The sequence below is a fragment of the Scardinius erythrophthalmus genome (genome assembly GCF_964197995.2).
Source record: "Scardinius erythrophthalmus genome assembly, chromosome: 15".
NCBI lineage: Eukaryota > Metazoa > Chordata > Actinopteri > Cypriniformes > Leuciscidae > Scardinius > Scardinius erythrophthalmus.
The window spans coordinates 11,633,513-11,661,303 of record NC_138235.1 but is presented as its reverse complement, the minus strand read 5'-3'; the positions used below and the strand labels follow the sequence as shown (position 1 = coordinate 11,661,303).

Sequence of the window (27,791 nt, the reverse complement as noted above, 5' to 3'; positions counted from 1 at the left end):
CAGTACAAAGAGTTTCTGGCTGTTGTCTCAATACTTACCCTACACATGATAACAACTGCCCACACACTCTGATAAGTATTGCGATTAATAATTCAAACAAAACAAATTTAAACTGGAGCATCTTTGACTAACAATATAAAGCTATAAAGAGATAAGGAGTTAAAAATTAACAAGTTTAGTCTAAGTAGGTCTTAAAGAAAACATCAGGTTATAAAAATCAGATCCAGTGTTCTCATGTTGTTTTTAATACTAATTTAAAGACAATATCTTACATATGAGTAAAGAAATAATTTAAGTCTAAAAATCTTAATGAAATTACAAAATGCAACAGTACAAATCAGACATAAAAAAAAAAAACCCTCAAATTTTATATTTACAAAGACCTAAAAAACAACAACCGCATCTCTACATAGTTCTACATAATGTGCAAAATTACGGTCAAGCGTCTGCATTTTTTTCGTTGGCATGCTTGCCTCCATATTAGTATATATTTTTAAATACTGAAGATTTATACAAACTTATTTCATGAAAGCTGTGGTACGTCAGTTACAAAGAACCACCACAACAGTAGCATCAACAGTTAGGTAGCAACTTCTGCACCATGGTGTCATTTTATAGTTGGTGTACCTGATGCATTGTTCTGAAAGACCTCGCTAATTGCTTGGCAAGTGCAATATTCTTTCCTGTGCTGATATAGTACTTCCCGTTAAAACAGGAAATTGTGGCGGGACATTAGTTTCACATGTTCTTTAAACATTTTGCATATAGTGTTAAATTAGTATAGCGATTAAATATTTTGCTGTCATCAACAACAAAGTCGCACACGAATCTAATATGGTATTCTGATCACTGCCATAAAAACAAACCATTTCAGAATAAAGTCCGTAGACATGAAAAGCTTCAAGTAGAATTAAGTAGAGTCATCTACATTTTAACATGAGGTGAAAGCATCATTATAACAAAAAATAGCAGCTTTTACTTATATTGTATCCAGTGTTGTATTACTACAGTGATGAAAGGTTTTGATCCACTTCAAATGTTGACTACTGTAGTTCTGAAATCTTGCATTATTCATGTTGCTTCACCCTGTGATTATCAGAACAGGTTCAATTATAAACAGTGCTTTACATAAAAAGGGTCCGTTAAGCATTATAAATGTGTTGCATTTATTTTGGCCTCATCCTCTATAGTGAGCGTTGGATTGTCATACATCTCCAAACTTCTATCCTTGGTTTTAATGTCATCCGTCTCTTCATCCTTCTCTTTTTCTTTGCAACACTTGCAGCAGCAGCAACAGCGAGTCCTGCAGAAAGTCATGCCGGCGGTAACCACTCTGTCCCAGGGTTTGAAGGAGTGCAACGGTTTGGGCAAGAAGTCCCAGCTGCGGAGGAATGAGGGCAGGAAACGCGGGCAGCGATTCTGCATGATGTTCACTATGACCACAGCGATCGCAAAGACCACAACAGGCACTCCGACCCCCACCAAGACCTGCCACCCCGCAATGGAGAGGCCTAGGACTGACAGCGGGAAAAGGAGGAAGCACAGGACGAGATACAACGCCGCGAACCAGCGGTACTTGGCCGTGCGGTCGCCCAGAGCTTTGGCCATTCGGATAGGGATGCGCGTGAAGGGGATGGGATACCACAGTAGGATACCACAGATGTTGAAAAAGAAGTGACAGAGAGAAATCTGGAAGAAAATACAAATGATATAATCATTTAATTGGTGTTCAGAGTAATACAAATCAAAACTTAAACTAGAACTTTTTAATAGGGGTGAAACGGTGCATGTATTTGTAACGAATATTATATACTTGCCTGTAAATGTAAAACAAGTATTTCCATTTCGGATAAAGGATTAGCCTGACAGCAAGCGAGTCTACGTTTGCAGAATTTAGTGATCCATCAAATTGTGGTACCGTATACGTACAATTATGTGCTGTAGTGACGGTAGGATTCAGGTTAGTGTTGGGATTAGGCTTATGGTGACAACAGCACCTCGTAACGGAGCGGATTAGAATAGGAACGCAATAATTGTAACCTTAAGGTCCTTGCACACGGAGTCAGAAATTCTCGTCTGCAATTTTCGTAGCAAATCTCTTTTCCAAATCACCATAAACGGTTTGTTGTTTTTGATTGAAGCATTATTGACAGTATTTTATTTAAAGATAGACACAGTTTGCTTAGTAAACTGTTTATTAAGCTTGTTTTTTTCCCACTGCTCTACTGAAAAGATACCAAACTGTGAATTCAATACCGAGGTGCGTACTGAACTGTCATTTTTGTGTACTGTTACACCCCTCTTATTCTCCCAGCAGGGCAGTTACAAACCTGTAGTGAGTTAGCCAGTGTCTCTCCAGGACTGGCTAAAGCAGCTAGAATAGCAGTGGTTGTTGTGCCAATGTTGGAGCCCAGCGTGAGTGGATAAGCCCTCTCGATGCTAATGACACCAATACCTGAATAGGAAGAAAAAGGCGCAAAGGCTTAAGTAAATAACATTTACCCACTTAGCATGTTAAGTGTCACAATATACAGGAGTGGTGGGAAGAATGATTGGTTCATTAGGTTATTCACAAATCATTTATTATGATCTTCTACTGTTCACAATCAAATACGTCACAGACCAAGTCATCTTAAATGTAATCAACTTAAAGATTACCAAGGCTGCACTTGATCTGAAATGCTAGGTAAAATCTCTAAGTAGGCTTATTTTCTATGTAGGGTCAAACCTCAACCTGTGACTCAACCTGCACCATTTTGACCACCAGCCCGATCAATATGACAAACACCACCAGTATGAAGACATGCAGATGTACTTGTATGGCACTTAAAGGGTTTCTCTACTGACCGACTAGTGGAGTGATGGCTGAGGTGAAGACCGAGCTGCTCTGAACAATGAAGGTCATTCCTGCTCCAACAAGGATGGCAAGATATCCCGTGAGCCAGGCGAAGGGGAAGGGGAAATCTGGCAACAGTTAAAGCCGTATTAGAAAGGTCATGAACAATATGTTTAGTATGAAAAACATAAAGTATCAACTACTAAACTTGAAACTAAAAGGTTGATGTTAGTGAATTTGTTACAATTCCTACCACCTTTGGACCACAAAGTGTTTCCATGGACTGACAGAACTACTTGGCACTTAACCATAAAAATATTGTATAAAATGAATGTCGGATTAATTATAAGAGATTTCTTCCTTTGTAATTTTGTGACACTGTCTCACATAAGGGACATGTTTTACCACACTTTTTATTACAATGATTTTATGACTTTTAATTGGTGTACATGTTTTCTTAGCCATTTTTATTCCTTTTATTTTATTTAACGCAGATTTAAATGCAGTTGTCATCGGCTGCTTTAAATGCTCTAGCTTTTTAAAGTCTGGATTCTGAAGAAGTGGATTCTGATTGGCTGTCAATGGTTTTATCAAACATGAGCTATAAAGAAAAGTGATTCCAGTGATGTCGTTCCTCTGTGTAATGACTAATGGTGGTGTGGACTTCACTATTCTCTTAGAATTAGAAAAATTACTAAAAATTCATAGAATTAGAACATTCATAGCTAAAGTCCTTGGTGTAAAAGGGCCTTTACACCGCAAACCATCATAAAAGTGATTTTGTTCATTGGCATTATAAATGGCTACCTCTTATGGGCCAAATGGGTAGGACTGATGAGCGAGGATCATATAATGACAATGGCAGAATTCAGACTAGCATACTATTCTTACTCTTTATCCCATGTAGCAGAAATATGCTTTTCCAAACTCAGTCTATGACTCTTAACTCATCCGCTAAAATAGTAAAGCTAAAAAAAGGCTAGATTAATTAGTCGGGTTCATCAATTGTTAGTTGTTGGGCTGTGACGGTTGCATTGGTTAAACTGTAAGTACAGTAGATTGATGTACCCGAGTGTCCTCTGATAGCAACAGCACCTGCACATACACACACCTGTGGCACTCAGACACACTCAGGCTCATATAATGTTCCTGTTCAGCTCATCAGGCAGCAGGACTGAATCACCTGTGCTGACTATCATATGACAGGATACATGCTCACACACTACGCACTACACCTACAGGAATGTGCTGAGACGGAATTCTGGGAAGAATTACCAAATGCATGTTTTTATTACAGGGTCAAATATTTGCCACATGTGTCTTTGTCTTCAACTCTGTAAAAGTCACAAGAGCGCGTATCACAGGTTAATATTAGCAATTAACAGCAGAGCTTATCAGCAGAAGATTAATCTCTCATGTTGACTCACCTGTGTTGAGCACCTTTTTGATGACGACCGCCACCTGACCCTTCAACATGGAGTTCAGCAGCTTGACAATCAGAATGAGGCAGGTACAGAGAGCCAGCAATGACAGAGCCAACAAAATCAACCCCACAGCCAGGTCAGGCAGATCAGCGAACACAAACATGTGAGTACCTGAAGAGAGAGATGAGGACGACTCTGTCAGAGATTATGGAAATATAAAGCAACATTCATGAAACGGGTTGGGAAATCATGTTGGTTTGCATCAGTTTTAGAGGATTTGGGGGCATTTATCAGCTAGAAAACCAGCAAAACCAGGTTGGGTTAGTTGGTTTTTCATGCAACATTGATTAACTAAAATATCTTTTTAGATTATTGTAGTCAAAATGGCTGATTTTGTTTTACAAATATAATCACTTGTAATATGATTCAATTACTTATCACTTTTGACCAATAGGTGGCACGGTTACCAAATTGATGTTGTGTGGTCAGTGTGAGGACACAAGGACACATACAAAGTTTGGTGTCAATATGCCAAAGCATTGCAGAGTTACAGCCTCAGATTTAGCTTGGCACCAGGCCATCAAATTTGTTGAAGTGTTATTCAAGAATGGTTTGGTCAATCGAAAAGCTTTTAATAAATTTTTGTCAGAATGGTCTGAAGATGATCTGTGCCAATTTTGGTGAAAATCAGACTAATGGTCTAATAGTAAAAGGAAAAAAATAATATATATATGTTAAAAAAAAATAAAAATCTAAATGGCAGACAGCAAGTTCGAGTGATAATGGTATTATTGGTGTCATTGTTCTCAGTATGACAGTGACAAGGAATCTATCAAGATCAGTTTAATTAAAATAGGCAAAATGAATCAAAAGTTTTTTATTAATGTAATTACCAAATTGACCAGAAACGTTGAGTACCTTCATGGCACAGTCCTGATGACACAGACCGATGCGCTAATGCGTTCTTAAAATGCAGCATTTTATGACAAATTTCAAACTGGCAGATATGGGATAATTGGGTATCATTCGATTTGGCATGCAGCACTGACTAAAAAGAGACCAGTTTTATGATTTGAGCAAACAGTTCAGATGTTAGAAGTAAAAATAGCCATTTTCATATCTCTTGACCAGTAGGTGGCGCAGTGCCGAAACCCTGAATGTAGCCTCAGGTCATGCTTGTGATGACGTACCAAAACTTGTCTCAATACGCGAAATCATTGTGAAGATATAGTCTAGATGTTGAAGACAGCTACTCGATATAGCATACAATTTTCCGTTCTCTTCGTTAAAATCATTTGCACGTAACTTGAGAGTGGTTAGGTTGGTCAAAGCGCTTTTTTCATAACTTTTTTATGCAAATCGGAAGAACTGTCAAGGACAAGTTAAATAAAGCAGGTTTTTCGAAAAATTCTAAATGGCTGAAAAATGGTCATGGTGAATGCAATTGAATCGTCTTGAGCCAAGGAACCAGAGGGGAAGTTTATTGCCCTTACAGTTCAAAAGTTGTAAGCATAAAAGTTACTGCAACTTTGAACATTTGGTGGAGTTAGAGGGATTTAGTTAGAGACTCCAAATTTGCTGTGGTTAATGTTCAGATTGTCCTCTATCGGTGTGCTTAATTTATAATTTTCCCGAAAGAGGTTCTATGGGCTGCCATAAATATTGGTGCTTGGCCCCTAATGATACTGCAAAATCTTAAAAGATACGGAGGGCTATTTTAAGATATTAAGTACAAATTATGCTAATGAGATTGTTACTACAAGTAGTTGGTTTCTTTATTTGATAGTTCAATCATTTTTAAAATCAGCCAAGGGGCTGCAATGGTGACTGTTACAAAGGTTCAGAGAAAAATAGTGTAAAAATGTATTAAAAACAACCAAAGAAATATACCATGTATAGCTGCCTTGGTGTTTTAAGAAGGTGGTTCCTTGCAAGGGCATTAACAAATTTGGGTGTCATTGAAATCCCCAGATATAGTTTACTGAAAATGTTTTAAAAATTCTCAGTCCGGGAAGTGCTAGACTAAGGTGCTCCTTAAAGAGCCAAGCATACTCTTTCACAGTTGAAGGACTCAATGATTAAATACTCGAGTCCACTCAACCAAGTCAAGGCTGGAATTTCAACATGGTATCTAACTGCTAGCATTGATTTAAATCACCCAAATTTATACCCAGAGGAAAAGTCCTTTGTTCAGGTACGCTGGCCTCGGCTGTCATGAAGAATAGCCTCATTGAAAAGGTAGAGTAGATGGATAGGATAAGGGGAAAGGTGAAGCTAAGATCTCCCTCGGCATTTAAGAGAAGCCATTGTATTCATGACTGTGAGAGTGAGTCAACGGCTTCAAGCTAAAATAAGTGAACTATGTAAGGAAGAGAACGGGAAATGGACAGATTTTAGGCTTTAGCTGTTGATCCAGGAAGGTCCTGTGATGGTTGCTACAAGATCCACATCAAACAGAGCAGAGACACTCACATTTTTCTAAGTTGAGCGTTTCTGTTTGGTTCTTTTGAGTCCAGACCTGGTCGCCCTCAGTCCAGCAGAGAGCATTAGGGGTGCAGTTTGCAAGTTCAGGGACTGATATATTCACAAGGTTCTGAAATGGACAAAGAGTACATCCTCAGACTGAAACCTCACATACGAGAGAGAGAATTTAAAGCTTTTGTCCTGGCTGGCTATCTAACAAATACATACAGAACTTATTAGGGTGTGGAAATATATACCAATACATATACTAATATATGCCAAGTAGTTGATTGGCCTATACTTAATACTAAAACGTGTCAATGAAAATAATTCAAAAACTAAAAATGGTCTATTTTAGACAATATGTGTGTGGTGTGTATATTTATGCATATAGAGTGGTGCACGTATGATGCCACTTTGTAGGTCAGTCGGCAGTTCGCATCACACTGGTTCCCTCGACAAACTCAATAGGATTTTTTTCCATAGGCTTTTGGATTATCGCAAGAAACAAGCTCTGTAGTCAACAAACGTTTTGTCCATCAAGATAATTATCACAGATGAACACAACTTTTATGACTTTTGAAGCTGTGCAGCTTCAAATGCAGTCACCTGAAGTAAAAAGCTAAAGGTAGGCTATAAACAAACCACACCATAGTCCCACGAATTCAACGTCACCATCACTAAGCTTCCGACCACTCTTTCAGTTCTTATCTAAAAACATTTTCCCAGAATGATTGAGTTAGAATAGTTTATAAGAGCACAATTATAAGCATAATGAGGCTGTAAAAGCGGACTGGGTTTACATGTTCAGCGTGATGACGTTTAATCTCCTCGACACCCTCTGTAGTCCCATTAGCCACTTGTTAGCAAATGCCTTTTTCAAGACACGTAACAACTTCAAACAAGTCACGAGTGGGGTAATACTGATTTATTTTACGTCGTAGAATAAAAGTATGCTCTATATAGTATGAATATGTATAGTATGAATGAAATTCAGATGTACTACATCCCTCAGGATGTTACTGTCACGTGATCTATGGCGTCTGGTGCGTCGCTTCACTTCCATTCATAAATCCTCTCCCGTGGCCTCAAAGTGTCCATCAGAGACACACTTCAGAATCTCACCGTAAGTAGTTGGTCATCCAGGGACTTTTCCCCAACTGCTTTTCAAATACTTTGTATTTGGACATACTTCTTTTGGCTAACTGTTTTTTGCCTACTTTTATAGTAGGTAAGTATTTGGATGTAGCGTTATTCTCTGTGTTCTGTGCATTAGGATAACTTTTTGAATAACGTTCAAAAAGGCAGCAAGGCAGTGTGTGAAGTTTCGAAACAGAGCAACAGCTCTAACAAATCTCCTAACCTTATCTCCTAACAAAATGTATCATGAATTTAGATAAAAGTCTTGCATATCTGTATTTGTATATACAAAAATAGACCCAATGTTTCACTTTTGAGTTCCCATCAGTATAATAAATCCTATATCCTATGTTTTAACAGCCTAATCTGGTGACTGATGATAAATAATGGGAGCGCTGGACTCAACCCATTTTCAGTTCCCTCACCGTGACTTTTTGCGTTTTACACCAGATCTTGATCAAACTTTTGTTCCGGGCCGCAGGGTCTCCAGTGGCGATGTCACGGATCACAGAGGTGTCCAGCTGGAAGAACAAGGGGAAAAAAGGTTCTCAATAAAGATACTTGAGGTAGCATACAGTAGAGAGCAAAGCAAGTTCATAGAGATCATTAGATATTCAATTGTGCAAATACACTTTTGGGGTAAAAAAATGAGGCGTCAGATTTTGAACCATCCAATGTATTGCAACAGAAATATTGGTGTGTCCACTTAGGAAGTTCGTATTTACAAGTTGGGAAGTCGTAATTATGCGTTCAAGTCACTTTGGTGGAGTAAAGGCCCTGATATACAGTCAGTTCTGATGTCTTTTTAGTTCTTCACTAAGTGGTAAAAAGATGTTTAAATACTTGAGCAGCGATATACTGTTAGCGGACATCTGATGCCGTCCACACTGCTGAGAGCAACAGTTAGATGAATATGTGAATATGTGCTACGTGCTTTCCTCTAAATAACAAAAATGACAGCAGTGAGACGTTTGCACAAGCTCTGCAATTCGGCACTATCCTGTCATGTCACATTTATTCAAATAGCACTTTATACAATATATTCCTTAAAATCAAGCAGCTTTACAGTATTAAACATAAAAAGGTGGAACAGACAAATTAATTAATTTCACGTCAAAGAAGGCGGAGCCTCAGAGCCACACCCACCTCTAACAACACCACGGACCAATGGTAGTTCGAAAGCATTTACCAGCCAAAGCGAACTTTTCCAGAAAGTTGGCTTTGGCAAGCTGAAATGAACACCAAACAAATTTTGTTTTGGCATGATTTTTTTCTCTCTCGAAATTACGTCACACTAGTTCTTTCTTCGATTCTGCTTGTGGTATGTCGGGGCCTTAAGATGGTGATGTACCCTTTCTACTAAACACAGCAAGGTTTTTTAACTACTTCTAAAAAAAAAAGAATAAATTTGCATCAGCTGTGTTTTTGCTTCAAGTTATTATTGAATTTATGAAGGAGCTGTAAACTGAATTGTTATATATTCTATCGCTAATGTACAATATTATCATATTTTGGACATGCAACCTAGCCATATGAAAAAAACAAGTCATTTTAAACACTTTAACAAATTTACCGTCAATAAAGAAGCTGTTTCCATTGCGCTCGTGTTGTTTTCTCACTGACACATCCCTAACTTTGAAACTCTAGGCTCAATCTTTAGCTTCCTCACTTGTAACAATTACATTGTGGTGGCCTTCATGTGCCATAAATCATAAATACAATCTTTCTGATATGACTTGAAGTCACCATATGAACCAAGTAACTTGTTGGGCATTAATTTATGGGACAATAACAATGACAAAACTAGATGTGACGAAAGAGTTTATGCAAAGGAGTGGCAGCAAAGGAGCTTATCTGATCAGCTGCCCCATACAGATGAAGTAACAGCTACTAGATGAACCAACAGGTCTACTTCATAAGCACTGATGTTGACCTCACCTCAATGATGTTCTTGGTGAGGGGTTCAGTGATGACCTTTAACAGTTCCGGAGCGTCTGCACCGCTCTGAATGTTAAAGGAGTCAATCACAAGTTCGGTGAGCTTGTAAAGGAATCCTGAGGCCCACTCCAGAGGCAACAGCACCAGGACAGACAGCCAGTTAAAGAAGTCATGGACCGTAGCACCAGCAAACGCCCTGAACCACACAGAATGAATGTCAAATCCCATTTCTCAGATGTGCAACTCCATTTCCTTCAGCAAGTAACTTCAAAGTGGCTGAAAAAGAGCCATATCACTGCTACTTTTGCACCACTTTATCTTAAGGCAAAGTGTATTAGCATACACATTAATCCAATAACCATCAACAGATGTTATCACACTAATTTGGAGGCATGTTTAAAGGGGTCATGACATTGATTCGTTTTATTATTTTAATATGTTCCTTGAGGTTCACTTATAAATGTTAATATTTTTTTTTTTGCACAAAATACATGTGTGCAAAAACTATCTTTAACCCTCATTCTGACCAAAGACTGTAAAAAAAATATGGACGTAGTGTCCGTGATGTCACCGGTAGGTTTCTGAAGATTACTTTTTAAACAGTCCCACAGACCCAGCCCCAAACCCAATCTCTTAAAAATTAATAAAGGCTGGTTTCTAAAGTACTTCTTCCTGCCTCTATGTATTAATGCTCATGGGTAGCCTAAATGGTTTCCATTCAGACCTTAACATTAAGTATTTTACTGTTATATGTCAACAAGATTCAACAAGACATTTTCACCTGGCTAGACCCAATGTTTAGATATGTTGTGGTATTTATGCAAATTAGCACATACGTGATTAGATTATGCACAGTTTGTCCATGTTAACAAACAATTTCAAAAAACTTGTAATACATTTTTTGTTGGTCTTGATGTAAGTAATCAACTCAGTAATTTTCATGGTGATGTCTAAAGGCTAAAATGTGTACCCTATTCACATAAGAAAAAGAATGAATAGGCTATATTTGGGTCTTTTTCGAAACTTTCCCATAATGGGATTCTTCGGGACTTTTTTTTTCCTTACTCAGGACATATTGAGGATACAAAATCAGTTGAGTTTGCTTCTGTTGCAATTTGTTCAATCTTTTTTCATAAAATGACTGGAGTACTGTGCCTTGATTACAAAACAAAATGCTCTGGAGAAACATATAATCCTCTGATGAGATCCGGGACGTCATTAAATTAAACCATCCACTTGTTTCTGACGATGGAATCCTTCTGAAGTGTGTACAGAAATCAACAAATTAGCTGTTTAAACTGAACGGTTCAAAATTAACATTCTTTCACTCTTCCATTTGTCCTGTTGTCGGCAGACTCAAGCGTGGAGTAAACTGAACACGCGTCTGTATACTGAATCCAGTGTAGACAGCGTCAGTCATTATAATGGGTTCTATTTGCTTTTGATGCAACGTGACGCTCGCATCCGGTGTAGGAACACGTCAGCCGTTAAGAGACTGAACGCCAGTGGGCAGGGCCTAGGAGATGAAGTTTAATACATTGAACTAAAGATTTACATTTTTACATTTAGTCATTTAGCAGACGCTTTTGTCCAAAGCAATTTAGAACTAAATTAAGCGAGTCATTGTGAAGAGGCAAAAACAACGGCAGAAGTGCTCAAACTACGAAGGTCAGGCATTGTTCAGAGATGATGAGATGAAGTTTCATATACAAATGTATTTTCCTGTGTGACGTCACAGATCCCGCAGTATCAAAACGAGCCATTATTGGAGCTTAATTTTAAGCTCTGAAACAAGATGCAGGATGTTTTATTGGTACAAAGACCTGTTATATATAAAAAGACCAAGGCAAATTTGATTTCTCATGTCATGACCCTTTTAAAAATGACAAAAACTCACAAACAGCAATATATAGGTGATCAATTTTTTTTAGAACAAAGCACTACAGAAATAAGATTTCGCTTATTTACGTGACTTTTCCAGGCCTGGACATCAGAGTTTTAAAACTTGATGAACTTTTACGTTGTCCATGACTGTGGGAACACTGTTTAACATGAACAAAAAAGCTATATCCACAGTTGGGCATACCTGCGAAACTCATTGCGGTCTCCTGCTTGCATCACGGCCACGATGGTGTTTGTCACAGAAGTGCCGATATTGGCACCCATGATGATTGGCACGGCCGACTTCACCTCCAACACTGAAATTTACAGAGAAAAATTATATTTACACTACACTGAAAAATGTTTTTGAAATAAGTCTTTTATGTTCACCAAGACTGCATCTATCAATAATACAGAAAAAATAATAATATTACTAATGACTAAAAAATGACTGAAAATGAATTCTCAGCATCATTACTCCAGTCTTCAGTGTCACACGATCCTCCAGAAATCATTCTGATATGAGGATTTCATGATCAAGAAACATTTATTATCATCAGTGTTGAAAAGCATAGAATAGTTCAAAAGAATAGCATTAATTTGAAATAAAAATCTTTGTAATATAATTATGGATACATTATAATATGGATACATTATAAATGTCTTTTACTGTCACTTTTGATAAATGTAATGCATTGTTGTTGAAAAAAAACATTCATTTCCTAAAATATCCCAACGGCAGTGTACGACATATGCTAATACAATTCAACTAGCGATTGAGATTAAACACTTAATACGATAATCAATATGAATGCGTTACAATGAACAAATGAATGTCATTTTCAAGAGTCATTTCAGGTGGAAGTGAGTTAAGGTAACAGCTGCACACTTTACAGCCTGGATATCGATTTCTTTTTACTTTAAAAACAATTTGTGCTACTGTTTTAACATCGAGGTGCTTATCATGTATCAGATATCTATATTAGCACGAGTCATAAACACACACACTCACATCCAGATGACACCATGCTGACCACAATGGAGGACGATGTGCTTGAGCTTTGAACCAGAACAGTGACCAGAACTCCGATCACCAGCCCAGCCACCGGGTTAGACAGGACCGCATTGTCCTGGAAGATATCGCCCGCTGCCTTCCCTGCACACAGTGACAGAACCACAGCACATCTACTTCTGTTCACAGATAACATGCCTCTTTTACACATTAACCATGTGAAACCGATGTGTGCTCTGATAAAGTGCATTTTCACCTTCAACCTACAAAAGATCAAACACTTTAACACTTTTTCCCCCCTTGTTTGACAAATATAGTTTCAACAGAGTAAAATATGATTAATATCCAGTGTTGGGTAAGTGCTCAAAAAGTATTTACAAGTAGTGGTAACACTTTAGAATACTGTTCCTTCATTAATGACTAACTACACAGGAACACATGAGTAACACACTATTAACATTCTAGTAACTACTATTAACTAACAAGAAACTCTGATTAACAAATTAGTAACACAGCTAATCAGTAACTACTATTTTTAACTTTTTTTTTCACACCTCCCAGAAAACTACTATGTACAGGTTCAGAATGAACATGAATAATGCATAATTTATAATAAAAGGTAACGGTAACTCACTAGTAATGACTCAAGTATTACTACATATTTGGATCAGTATTCTAAAGTGAAAAACATGATAACTATCTAATATTGACCGAAGTCATTGTAAGCTTTTGAGATTTCTGTAAGATTTTGAATAGCAATTCCTTCCGATGGATTTGGAAACACTTTAGTCATTACTAGTGTGTTCCCATGATCTTCACTTTAGAATACTGATCCAAATAACTAGTAGTTCCTTTAGAAAGATGTAGTAACACTTGAGTCAAGACTATCCAAAACCTTACAAAAACCTCAAAGCTTACAATGACTTCAGTATTATGCAGTTATCAAGCTTTTCTCTTTAGAATACCGATCCAAATTATTGGTAGTTCCTTTAGAAGGATGTAGTAACACTTGAGTCATTACTAATGGGTTACCATTACCTGATATTATATATTATACATGCATTATTAATTATGAACCTGTATAGTTCTTAGTCTTCAGTGAGGTATGAAAAATAGTAGTTACTCATTAGCTAATATTGAACAAACACATTCAATATGCATTATTACTTGCTAATTCATTAATCAGAGTTTCTTGTTAGTTAATAGTAGTTACTAGTGCGTTACTCATTTGTTATTGTGTAGTTATTCATTTATAAAGTAACAGTATTCTAAAGTGTTACCCAAGTAGTTACTAATTACATCAACAGTGTGATTAGATTACTGTACTAATTACTCTCTCTAAAAATTAATGCATTACTTATTACTTTCTAAATCCCATATCAACCTCGAACAGCTGAACAATACAAGGATAGACGTGAAACTGCTCTTAATTCTTTTAAAATAAATAATATAAAATTGCATAAATGATTCTTGAACTGACCAAAGTATTTAAGGGACATTAAAAACATACATTTTAACATTAGATGTTACATTTTGATGTTAAACCCACTTGTTTTATAGATTTGTTCTATAGTCTAAACAGTATTTAACACAATTACATCATAAGTAATTCTGATGAATAAAATAAGTAAAAAGAAAAATTAAGAGTAAAGGGATAGTAATTAAATCACAGTAATTACTTGTCAATGCATTATAACCAACACTGTTAATATCCTATAGTACAGTTGCATGTGTTTCAATGATTGAATAGAGTATAGAGCATTATAAAGCATAGAAGAGTTAATAAATAAGACAAAAATACTTCTACAGAAAAAAGGACAACACAGAAGAGATACACAGCATAGAAGTAAAAAAGTATTAAAAGTGAAAAAAAAAGTCAGTAAACTTCTATGGAAATGGCCACAGACTGTCCTAAAAGTATTTAGATGAATAAATGATTCACATTTTAAAATACTCTAATCTGAATTTAAAAATGCTCAACAACAACAACAACAAAAAAAAATTAAGAATTGTTCACAAGACTATTTATATACAGTAAGAAAACTGAAATAGCGTTTTACCCTCAATAACTATTGTTTTCATTGAAGAACTTCTTTAAAAAGCAGCTTTTAAATGTTTTATAGAATGACTTTTCAGCAGGGTGATATTGATATAGTGAGAGAATATCAAGTAATTTAAAGAGTTATTATTATTATTATTGTATGCTTATAATTATAAAATAATATTATTATGTGACTAAGACTATGTGTAAATTTACAAGTCAACAGAACACCATTGCTGAGTATTTTCTCCTTAAAACTGCAGTGAACCAAAGATCGCTGGTGTTTCTGACGTCACAAACTACCTTGTAACCAATCAGGTCAATGTGTGATCGTCAACCAGTGGATCTCTGAGCTGAGTGAGTGAGTGAGTGGAGGCGGGGCTAATTTACATATTCATAGAACCGTGTATCCTAAATAAGGCAAGGGTGTCCAGTTACATTCAGGCTATTTTAAGCCATGAAGTTTTCTTTTCCAAGGAAAAAACGTTTAAATGTGTCAATTTGGGGGATCAAAGATGAGTTTTAATGGATGAAATTGACAACAGGGGGACTTTAAATGCCAGCGTAGCGCAGCGCACAATGCAGACAGTGTTTACATGTAATGCGTTTCAGAATTAAATGCATAACAAGTTATGCTAAATGAATGAGCTAAATGTATTCCTATGTTGCAGAAAATAAATAAACATTTATCTTTTCCTGGAAAATATATATTCCAGTAACAGATACATATTTATTTCTTCATTGTTATTTATAGGCTACACACACAGAGGTTTGGTCAGAAGAATGCCACGTTTCAGCACCAGCTCAGTATATATTATATATGGCACGTTTCAAAAGTCTCTCACTCTGCCAAAAGACCTGTTCACTTTATACGACAGTTAGTACAGCACAATTTCTCTCTCGCTCTAACTTATCAAGAAAAACAAAAGTTGTAAAGTTCAAAGAAGTTAAAGAAAGTTTATAGTTACCTCCTACCAGCTGGAAAGCGGAGCTGAGGATGTCCAGAGAGCAGACGAACACGTAGAGCAAACCGACCAGGAGAACGAACTTCACGATGGTCTTGAGAACGCGCAGAACTTTCCCCTTCGTGTCGAGATCTGCGGGAGAAGACACACACACACAAAGAGTGTGAGGCGCGCGCAGGGTTCAGTTCAGTCCGGCTGCTCGTGCGCTGCGCTGCTCTGCTCTTACCGGACCACTTCTCCCCGGTGTCCCGGAGCTCGGGGAGATCCCACGGGTCCTCCTCCGACTCGGACTCGGGCTCTTCTGCCGCCGTGTAAGACCGAGGTTCGGGTTCGGTCGCATCTTTGACCGGGCGGTCTGCGTCTGTGAGAGTAAAGACATGCCGACCGCATGAGAGGAAGAAAGCAGGGAAAGGGAAAAGGGGGGGAAGGAAGTGCGCCCCGGTGTGGAAGTGGAAGTGGATTTATACGGGACACGTACCGAGTTCCGGCGGCTTGGCGAGATGAGCCTCAGCTGTCGGGGCCATTGCCTTCAGTTACAACACACATACAACACACATTATCAGTTAGGTCAAACACCCTTTCTTTCTTTCTTTCTTTCTTTCTTTCTTTCTTTCTTTCTTTCTTTCTTTCTTTCTTTCTTTCTTTCTTTCTTTCTTTCTTTCTTTCTTTCTTTCTTTCTTTCTTTCTTTCTTTCTTTCTTTCTTTCTTTCTTTTGTTTCTATGTAAAAGTTCTTTCTTTTTTTCTAAGTAAAGATTTTTCTTTCTTTCTTTCTCTTTCTTCCTTCCTTAAGTAAATGTTCTTTCTTTCTTTCTTTCTTTCTTTCTTTCTTTCTTTCTTTCTTTCTTTCTTTCTTTCTTTCTTTCTTTCTTTCTTTCGTTTTAAGTAAAAGTTATTTCTAAGTAAAAGTAAAAAAGTCTTTCTTTCTGATTTATAAGGCGATTAAAAACGATAAATGGCTTAAAGTAGGCTAAATATGTAAATAAAGGTAAAGATTTATTTCTTTATAAAGCAGTGATAAAAACAATAAACAATTTAAAGAAAACTAAAATTAAAAAAGTTATTTTCTATTTAGAAAGCAGTGATTACAAACAATAAACAAGAAAAAAAACAATAAACAGTTTAAAGAAAATAAAAATATTTTCTATTTAGAAATCAGTGATTACAAACAATAAAGAGCTTCAAGTAAATATGTAAATATAAAAGTACAAAATTAAATCTTTCTTTTTTAAAGCAGTGATGAAAACAATAAACAAGAAAATTAAGAGTAAAAAAGTTATTTTCTATTTAGAAAGTAGCAATTACAAACAATAAACAACTTAAAGTATATATGTAAAAAAGTCAACAAGTCTTTCTTTCTTTCTTTCTTTCTTCCTCAGTTAAACAGTCTTCAGGATTCTCGGCTCACCTGCTGCTGGGATTGTGGTGGACGTGTTAATATGTCACAAATACACACAGATTCATTGTGTTTACTTATATACTGAGAAATGATCAGTCTGTCAGCAGACCATTCATACGTCAATATTCTGTCATTTCCACCACACCATTAAGCAACAGTTTATTCACTCCCCGACACTCATGATTAAAAACTCCTCTGCTGTGAGCACATGCTTGCTCTGATACACCCAGAAAAAAGAAAACACCAAGCATGCTTTGCGAAGCACTTAGCAAAATGATTTTAGACCGTTGTTCCTACCTTGTGTGTCCTGTGAGTGTGTGGTGAATGTAAGTCCAGGATCTACCTATAGAGGAGGCGCACAGGTGTCTTATATACACCTGCAGCAGGAGAGCGCGCGTGTCACTGCTCTAAAGTCCAGAGCGGGTGGTCCTTCACTTCACTTCACCTCACCTCACCGCACTCAGTGCATGCAGGCAAATATAGGCCATGTATCAGTAATACAACCTTGAAATAAAACACAATGTAAAATCCTGTATTTTCTCTCTGCATCAGTAAAACTTTGTAAAATATCTATTCTATTCTATTCTATTCTATTCTATTCTATTCTATTCTATTCTATTCTATTCTATTCTATTCTATTCTATTCTATTCTATTCTGGAAACGGTTAGCCCTCAGTGAGAATGTGAAGAGACGATTGCCTCTTTAAATCGGCAGCTCTACATTACTATATTTGTGACCCTGGACCACAAAACCAGTCACATGGGTCATTTTTTTTTAGATGTATACATCGTCGGAAAGCTGAAAAAAGAAGCTTTCCGTGGATGTATGGTTTGTTAGGATAGGACAAGATTTGGCCAAGATACAGCTATTTGAAAATCTGGAATCTGAGGGTGCAAAAAAATTTAAACATTGAGAAAATCGCCTTTAAAGTTGTCCATTTATGTTGGCGATTGTGCTGCATTCACTCACAAAAATAAATGTTTTATATACACTGTAAAAAATTTAACCATGATTTTTACGGTACAAAACCGGGAGCTCAAAAATACGTCAAAATACGGTAGCAACGTTATTGGTTTTACAGACTTAACTTAAAATTTACAGTAATAAACCGTATTTTATTATCTGATATAATGTGAATTTACCATCCTACTTTACCGTCAAAAATGCGGTAACAACGTTATTGGTTTTACAGACTTAACTTAAATTTTACATTAATAAACCATATTTTATTATCTGATATAATGTGAATTAACTGTCCTAATAAAGTATTAATATCTGTTTTGTACCATTGTAATACACTGATAACCACCAATCACAGCAGTCACATGATCAATCACAGCAGTCACATGATCAATTAAAGCTCATCACAAGCAGCTTTTCCACAAGAAAATTAATATTAATATATAGAAGCTGCACAGTGTCATTCACACAAACATTAAACACCATCACGGTAGCACACATGAAATTTTAAAAATGCAATAAACATTAATTTAACAACATTAAATGTAACATAAAACCCTAATGTACATAACTGATTAGAAAAAAACGAAGAAAACTATGAATAAACATAGTTATTTCAACAAAAATACATCAAATGTGAAGTGTCACACAGGGAATTGTGGGAATGTCAATTTACGTTTTTTCACTGTAAATTATACAATGAGTTGTTCTTTTTCACTTTCAAAAACTGTAAATTTAACGGTATTTTACATTAAATGTACCATTAGATCTATCACAGTTATTTACCGTATATAGTACGGAAACTTTCTGTTAACCAATTAACAGTTTTTCACTGTAGCATTTTTACCGTCTTTTACCGTTAAAATTACGATCATTTTTTACAGTGTATGTACGGTAGGAAATTTACAAAATATCTTCATGGAACATGATCTTTACTTCTAATGATTCTAATGATTTTTGGCATAAAAGAAAAATCGATAATTTTGACCCATAGCCTACAATGTATTGTTGGCTATTGACACAAATATACCTGTGCTACTTGTGACTGGTTTTGTGATCCAGGGTCACATATAGTAAGTGAAAAGTAGCCTACTTCAGTATCGGTACTTCAACTGGTGCCAAGTCAATACACCATTTTTATAAATGATATAATGATACCAGTCTTACTGCATTAAACTTCAAATTGGTACACATAGGCTACTATTTGACTAACAGAAACATGTCATATCATTATTATTAACAAGTATTGCTGTTAACTAGCTAAAAAAAAAAAAACTATTAACTCAGGGCTCAAAACTATTATTATTACATCTGATAGTTGCCCTGACATTCACTGGCCCCGTCTAAATAAATAAATAAAGTTATTGCTTTCATTGTTTTTGACCTATAACCTTACAATACCAACATTTTAGGCAATTCTTCTCGATTCCAATTCAAAATCACAGCAAAAACGAATACCAACCTAACTAACATAAGGTTCAGATATTAAAGACAAGTAAATTCAATAATAAAATAAGAACAAATAAACAAATAATAAGCAATAGCACAAATAAATACAAGAGAACAAAAGTCAAATTATACAAACAGTACTTTGCAGTGCTTGTGAAATCTGTATTACTGTATAAAGTAAATATACACAGATACCTATTAAAGCTAGAAGTTATTTAGTTAAGAGTGAGAGATGTGTTGTTGTTGTTGTTATTGTTGTTTGATTAACAATAACATAGGAAAGAAAAGGTTGCTGTCACTTTAAGACCTAATGCATGGATTCGTTATATTGACACACATTCTTAAATGTTTACATTCACTTAAGATATAACCAACTGTGTGCACGTTGATACTTGTCAATACTGTAATTTTGACATCATTTTGCGTGTAGTTGCTCAAGAAGACATGAAAGTGAAATCAGTTCGGCAGGGTTAGGGTGTGATTGGACCGTCTAGCTCCTCCCACTACATCCAGCGAGGGGGAGCTGGACATCTAGCTCCTCCCACCGCCTCTGCAGTGAGCAACCTATGGTTATAGTTGTGGTGTGGACTCTGCTATTCTTTTATATTTAGAACAATTTTTAGAACTATATATCTTTGGAGAAAATATATATTTTTGTCACAATAAGAGTCTACCCTCTATTGACAAAAAGTGTACATTACAGTTGGGGTTCAGAAGCCAGTAGTTTCAGCATTGCTTGTCTCCAGAAGACAAGAAATGTGTATGGCTAAATCTTACAATGAAATTATTCAATAACAACATCTTAATGACACCATGGGGGCAAGAAGGTCTTAGCATGGTTAAATGATGTTCAATGATTAACGGCTATTTTTAGCATTATAACTGACTTGAAGTTCCCTCCCATCCTGTTACATGCAGTAATGTGCAGTCAAAGGTGAGGATGAGATTGATTTATGCACATTCACCCACACCTAAACCATACACTTTTCTGTGTCGCAACAGTACTTTGGACAATCTGCCATATCACAAAAAGTTTATATATATATATATATATATATATATATATATATATACATATATATATATATAAATATACCGATTCAGATAACAATAGATGAATTAGGTTGAATTGATTTGCTATTATGACAAGAAGGTAAGACTTAAAATATTTTTACAGTAAATACCTAATACATATTTATACATGAATTAAACATGTAAACAAAATAAAAAAAGTAACTTAGCCTAAATTTGTGTCAACCATGAAAATACTATTATCTTAAGTTTTATTTAGGAAATGTTAATGACACTTTAATGCAGAAAACAGAATTCCACATTATACTTTTATATTTTATAAATTATAAATAAAATGTTATATTATATAGGCTAATATATATATTTTTATACACTTCTATTTAGGTGCTCATTTGAAAAAGAAAAGGAAAAAGAAAAGAAAAGAAAAGAAAAGAAAAAAGAGATTTTATGAAATAGTTGTAGCTTTTATTGCAAATTCAGTGAAACAGAAATAATATGAAATCAGAGACATTTATATCACATAAACATCACACTGCATTGTATTATTATGATTACTGTGAAAATATAAACTCACATGTCTGAAACATGACTGGTGAAAAAAAGCTGTACATACAGTATTAATTTTCTCATGCAAGGATTTCCATAAAGATCAATTAAACAAGAGCCGTATTGAGCTAAAACAAATATAAATATAATATTAATCTTTTCTGATATTTAAACAATTATGTAAGATATTTTTGCATGTTGAATTATGAATAGTTAAAAAAAAATTACAAAAAAGTTTCAAAATACAAAATATATAATATAGAACTATTTAAAGTTGTTGATTTATTCTTATCCACGCACATTCTCTCTCTCTCTCTCTCTCTCTCTCTCTCTCTCTCTCTCTCTCTCTCTCTCTCTCTCTCGTCTGCATTGCCTATTTTATCTTTATGATATCAGATAAAAATGTCATATGAAAGTAAACTACACATATTATACTACTCCATCAAGCTAAAAATTAAATGCAATACACACCGTTTGTTGTTGTCATACCCACAGTAAACAGCTTAATTAGCTTATCTTCGGGTTCACTGAGTTTGTGTGGTTATGTGTTCAACTCTTAAACCCCAAGAGAGTATATGATACAATAAATCCTGATCTCACTTCACCAAGGCAAAAGGCTGTTGCATAATAACTTCATGTATTTTTACATGTTTGGGAAACTCCTCACTAATCTAAGCAGATATTTATTCTGTATATTGAGGCATTTTGCATGCCACATATCAGGCAGCTCTAAATATAAACATGACCATCAAATTAATTATTTCCATTTGATTTGAAAACATTTTAATTTAATTTTTTTCCCTCATTGTAATATACACATATTCATTTCACACAAATATTTAGTGTTGTTTGTGAAGACAGGGATCACTATAACAGGGTTAGTGATCTGAACAAACAGCTAACCCACTTAACCCAGTCACTATCTGCAATATGGACATGAATAATACCTCAAATATAACAGAATAGAGACAAAAAACCTTGCTGACCTTGCAGATGTTTCGTTTGACACTAAAATGATTTGCATGGAAAATTGAGCAAACAAAATCTTTCTTGAAGAAAACCCTTGACCTGTAAAACAAAATCTCTCTGCCCACACGGCCATAAAAAGATAACTGTGTGAAATGGAGAATTCAAGACACGATTGCCGACTGCTAGGTCCTTTTGTCACCAATTCTTGGAAATGAGAGTCATTCTGGTGTTCAGGATGGGTCTAAATCATTTATTTCTTTAGCGCGACATATATGACTATGGATGTAGTGCTGTGTGACTGATATTCAGAAGAGTCCTGCTTTGAGACGCTGAACATCCAATGGCTGGTCCATAAACTCATAATTGTGACCTTGAATAAAACACATAACCTTAGGTTATTCCAGGGAGTTTGTACCTGTAATACGTGTACTGTAAATCACTTGGGGTAAAGGTGTCTGTTAATTGACTACTGACTATGTATTGCTTATTAGGATCAGTCTTTAAAATGGGAGATTCCATCTTCTATAATAGTTGTAGCTTTAATTGGAAATTCAGTGAAACAGAAATAATATGAAATCAGAGACATTTACATCACATAAACATCACACTGCATTGTATTATTATGATGAATGTGTGATTTATATGTGAAAATATAAACTCACATGTTTGAAACATGACTGGTGAAAAAAAGCTGTACAGTATTAATTTTCTCATGCAAGGATTTCCATAAAGATCAATTAAACAAGAGCCGTATTGAGCTAAAACAAATATAAATATAATATTAATATTAACGTTTTCTGATATTTAAACAATTATGTAAGATATTTTTGCATGTTGAATTAATTATGAATAGTTAAAAAAAAACTATTACAAAAACATTTAAAAATACTAAAAATATAATATATAAACTATTTAAAGTTGTTGATTTATTCTTATCCAAGCACATTCTCTCTCTCTCTCTCTCTCTCTCTCTCTCTCTCTCTCTCTCTCTCTCTCTCTCGTCTGCATTGCCTATTATACATCTTTATGATATCAGATAAAAATGTCATATGAAAGTAAACTACATACTACTCCATCAAGCTTAACATTAAATTTTAACATTAAATTTTAAAATTAAATGCAATACACACCGTTTGTTGTTGTCATATCCACAGTATACAGCTTAATTAGCTTATCTAATTCACTGATTATCTAATTATCTAGTTCACCGAGTTTGTGTGGTTAAACGTTCAATGTATTTCTTCATGTATTTTTAAATGTTTGGGAAACTCCTCACTAATCTAAGCAGATATTTCTTCTGTATATTGAGGCATTTTGCATGCCACATATCAGGCAGCTCTAAATATAAACATGGCCATCAACTGAATTATTTCCATTTTATAAATTTGATTTGAAAACATTTTTATTTTAATTTTTTCCCTCATTGTAATATACACATATTCATTTCACACAAATATTTAGTGTTGTTTGTGAAGACAGGGTTCACTATAACAGGGTTAGTGATCTGAACAAAACCTAACCCTGTAAGTATTATTGATACTTAAGCCAGTCACTATTTGCAATATGGACATGAATAATACCTCAAATATAACAGACTAGAGACAGAATACCATAGAGACTAAACTTTTCTTTTGTAATCTTCATTTTAAAGGCCCTATAAAATTTAAAAGCACAAAAAAAAAAAAAAAAAAAACACATTTATATGGCACTTACAATTTTGAACTAGGCCTAAATGTTTTTGAACGAGACGATGCGTCGATGACGCTTTGGGAACGCCCCCAGCGTGATTACGTCTGAAGCATCTATGTCAACTAGTCCAATGGAAAGAATGAACGTCACGGGCGGGTGACATCATGACCAGGAAGATATAAAAGCGCATCCGGTGCAACCGGCATTAGCTTCGAAATTGCCGAAACAAGTCGATCACAGGGATGTAGGAAGTATGGCAGGGTGACGCATCATCTCGTTCCCTACTCAGGGAACTAGGGTTACAGTCGTAACCTTGAGACGTTCCCTTTCGAGGGAACTCGCGATGCGTCGATGACGCTTTGGGAATGAGAATACCCAAACGTACAAATACCTGAGAGTCGGCATGTTGTCAGAAGTAACACTAAGCACTAAGCACCTGAGACCCTGAGGCAGCATACAGGTCTAGGCTATAAAACGATACTTGGTTACTCACGTAACCTCGGTTCTCTCTAGAGAGGGAACGAGTATTGCGTAAGGAACTTACGCTACAGGAAAAGTCATCTTTTCTCGAGATACTGAAGCCAAAAAATTATCCTTAATTTTTCATAATTTGTCAACGCAGTGCAGCAGGCGGCACAGCAGAGCTAGAGCGCGCAATACTGCGTGCTCATTGGCTGCCGCGCGGCAACTGCTTAAGCCTACCAGTGAGCCCCGCGTGACGTCACGGCCAATCAGGGTGCGCGCGCCCTCGCGCGTCACAGCCCGCCAGAAGGGGCGGCGTCAGAGCGTATAAAAACAGGGCTCGGAGGCTTAATTCTCTGGTTTCTGTCGAATGAAGCGACATGAGCTCGAGGCGCAAGCACGGCAGGGAACGCAATACTCGTTCCCTCTCTAGAGAGAACCGAGGTTACGTGAGTAACCAAGTATCGTTCTCTTACGAGAGGTTCTCTCGTATTGCGTAAGGAACTTACGCTACGGGAACCCTTTGTCAACGCCGTGCGCGCCATGCATCCACACACAACTCCAGGGGGAGGGGACCCGGGGAGTGAAGAGTGGGGAGAGAGGTGGCCAGCAATGCGGGCCAACACATGTACATAAGCACCCATAGGGAGAAACAGAGCGGCGCAGCCGGTCTGTATATAAGAGCTTTCCCTGAAAGTGCGGCTCGACCAGAAGAGTCAAATCTAATATCCAGCCTGCGAAGAGCAGGGCATGAAGATGATTTTAGACTGCAAGAAGTTTAGCCTGCAGGGCGGGAACTTCCAGGTTATAAAACCTAACAAATGTAGACGGGGAGGCCCAGCCTGCTGCCGTACAAATGTCATAAATGGAAATCCCACTGGACCATGCCCACGATGAGGCAACGCCTCTGGTGGAATGAGCCCGTATGCCCAGAGGGCACTGCAGGTCTTTGGACGCGTATGCTGTCGCGATAGCATCCACTATCCATCTGGATAACGTCTGTTTCGAGGCGGCGAGACCCTTGGTGCGCCCACCAAACGAAACAAAGAGCTGCTCTGAGAGCCTGAAGGCTGCAGAGCGCATAATATAAAGCCTTAACGCCCTGACAGGGCAGAGGAGGTTATTATCGACCTCGCTGGCTGCCGGCGGCAGGGCTGAGAGGGAGATAACCTGTGCTCTGAAAGGAGTACCCAACACTTTAGGGACATAGCCATGTCTGGGTTTGAGAATGACTAACGAGTCGTTAGGTCCAAACTCGAGACACGACGCGCTAACTGATAGCGCATGTAAGTCACCCACGCGTTTTACTGAGGCGAGGGCCAGCAGAAAAACGGTTTTGAAAGTGAGGTATTTGAGACCCACAGAGTCTAGCGGCTCGAAGGGAAAAGCTTTAAGGGCCTCCAGGACCAAAGACAGATCCCATATCGGAACCGAAGGTGGCCGCGGAGGGTTCAGCCTCCTGGCGCCTCGCAGGAAACGGGTAACGAGTTCGTTTCTTCCAAGTGCGCGGCCGCGCGCCGAGTCGGCGAACGCAGCAATCGCCGCAACATATACCTTGAGCGTGGAGGGGGACCTGCCCGCGTCCAAGAGCTCTTGGAGGAAGTTCAGAACCTGTGGAACCTCACAGGACTGAGAGTTCAAACTCTTCCCTGTACACCATTTATTAAACACTGACCATTTAGACGCATAGAGCCGCCTCGTCGAGGGGGCTCTGGACTGCGAGATCGTGTTAACTACCCCTTCTGGCAGATCAACGAATATTCGTTGATTACCCACGCATGCAGAGACCAGTGCTCTGGATGGGGATGCAGAATTGACCCTCGGGCTTGAGAGAGAAGGTCTCTCCTCACCGGAATCGGCCACGGGGCTGTGTCTGACATGTTCACCAGCTCCGGGAACCAGGGTTGGTTCTCCCAGTGCGGGGCTATGAGGAGCACTGCGCAGCGCGTTTCCCTGATCTTCGCTAATACCTGAGGCAGCATTGAGATCGGGGGGAAAGCGTACAACGGGACACTGGGCCAAGCCTGGGCCAGTGCGTCCTCGCTCTTCGAAAAGAACCTTTTGCACTGAGCGTTCTCGCTTGTGGCAAAAAGGTCCAATTTCGCTTCACCGAAGCGGAGCCACAACGTCTGTATCGTCTGGCTGTGTAACGCCCATTCCCCTGGGGGAACATTGTCCCTGGACAGTTTGTCCGGGCCGTCGTTCAGGTGCCCGGGCACGTGCGCGGCTCTCAGCGAGCGCAGCGAGCCCTGAGCCCAGACCAAAAGGTGTTCTGTTAGAGCGCGCAGGGCTCTGGATCTGAGTCCGCCCTGGCGGTTCACGTAGGACACCACTGACATGTTGTCTGAGCGAACTAGCACGTGGTGTCCCCGCAAGTATGGGAGAAAATGCTTCAAAGCTTTCTCGACCGCTAACATCTCCAGACAGTTTATATGGAGGTTCCGCTCTGGGCCCGACCAGGGGCCGCAGATTGGTCTGCCCTCGTAAAGCGCTCCCCAACCCATGTTGGACGCGTCTGTCGAGACCACTTTGCGGTGTGAGATGGCTCCCATTGTCACTCCCTGACGGTACCATTCGGGCGCTCGCCAGGGCTGCAGGGCTGAGACACAGACCTGAGTTACGCTGACTCGAGCGCTGCCCGAAACCCACGCTCCGCGGGGTACTTTCGATTTCAGCCAGCATTGTAGCGGGCGCATACGAAGTAAACCCAGCCGTAGGACCGCTGCGGCTGATGCCATATGGCCTAACAGCCTTTGGAAACGTTTCAGAGGGAGGTATCTGCCCTTTTGGACGGATGCGGCGAGGTGTCGAACACAGCGCGCGCGCTGTTCTGACAGCCTGGCAGTCATCGCCACCGAGTCCAGTTCTATTCCTAGGAAGGAAATAGACTGACTGGGGATAAGTGAGCTTTTGTCCCAGTTCACCGAAAGACCCAGGCTTTCCAGATGACTGAGAAGCGCTATCTTGTGAGAGATGAGTTCCTCTTTTGACTGCGCTAGAATGAGCCAATTGTCCAGATAGTTCAGGATTCGCATGCCCTGTTTTCTCAGGGGAGCGAGAGCTGAATCCATGCACTTCGTAAATGTGCGGGGTGCTAGGGACAGGCCGAACGGCAGGACGGTATATTGATACACCTGGCCGTCGAAGGCGAATCTCAAGAATGGCCTGTGACGGGGTATAATCTGGATTTTGAAGATACTTTCAGATCGAGAGATATAAACCAGTCCCTCGGGCGAATGAGCGCGAGGATCTGCCTGGTCGTAAGCATTTTGAACGGCCGTCTCATGAGGGCTCTGTTCAAATGTCTCAGATCTAATATGGGTCTGAGCCCGCCGTCCTTCTTGGGCACGAGGAAATAACGTCTGTAAAAGCCCGCCTCGGTCAGAGAAGGAGGAACTCTTTCTATCGCCTTTTTTCGCAGCAGCTTCGCTATCTCTGCATGCAGCAGATGGGCTGCTTCTGCGTTCACTTTCGTTTCGGTCCGGGCTAGAAAGCGCGGAGGCCGACGACTGAACTGTAGCGAATAGCCCTGTATTACCGTGTCCAGCACCCATGTCGACACACCCGGAATAGCCTTCCATGCATT

At 38.1% G+C, this 27,791-nt stretch overlaps 1 protein-coding gene across 1 annotated transcript; it reads right to left on the bottom strand.

Moving 5' to 3' along the window:
- Positions 1-224: 224 nt before the first annotated feature.
- On the bottom strand, positions 225-27,240 carry slc34a2b (solute carrier family 34 member 2b; the record flags this gene model as incomplete). The annotated part of the gene is made up of 14 exons (XM_081386495.1): positions 225-1,689; positions 2,331-2,455; positions 2,848-2,964; positions 4,264-4,431; positions 6,733-6,853; positions 8,289-8,384; positions 9,802-9,997; positions 11,888-11,999; positions 12,695-12,838; positions 15,704-15,832; positions 15,927-16,061; positions 16,179-16,227; positions 25,313-25,816; positions 26,056-27,240. The coding sequence occupies 14 exons, from the start codon at positions 27,238-27,240 to the stop codon at positions 1,150-1,152; spliced, it is 3,621 nt and encodes a 1,206-aa protein (XP_081242621.1). The 3' UTR covers positions 225-1,149.
- Between the last annotated feature and the right edge of the window lie 551 nt (positions 27,241-27,791).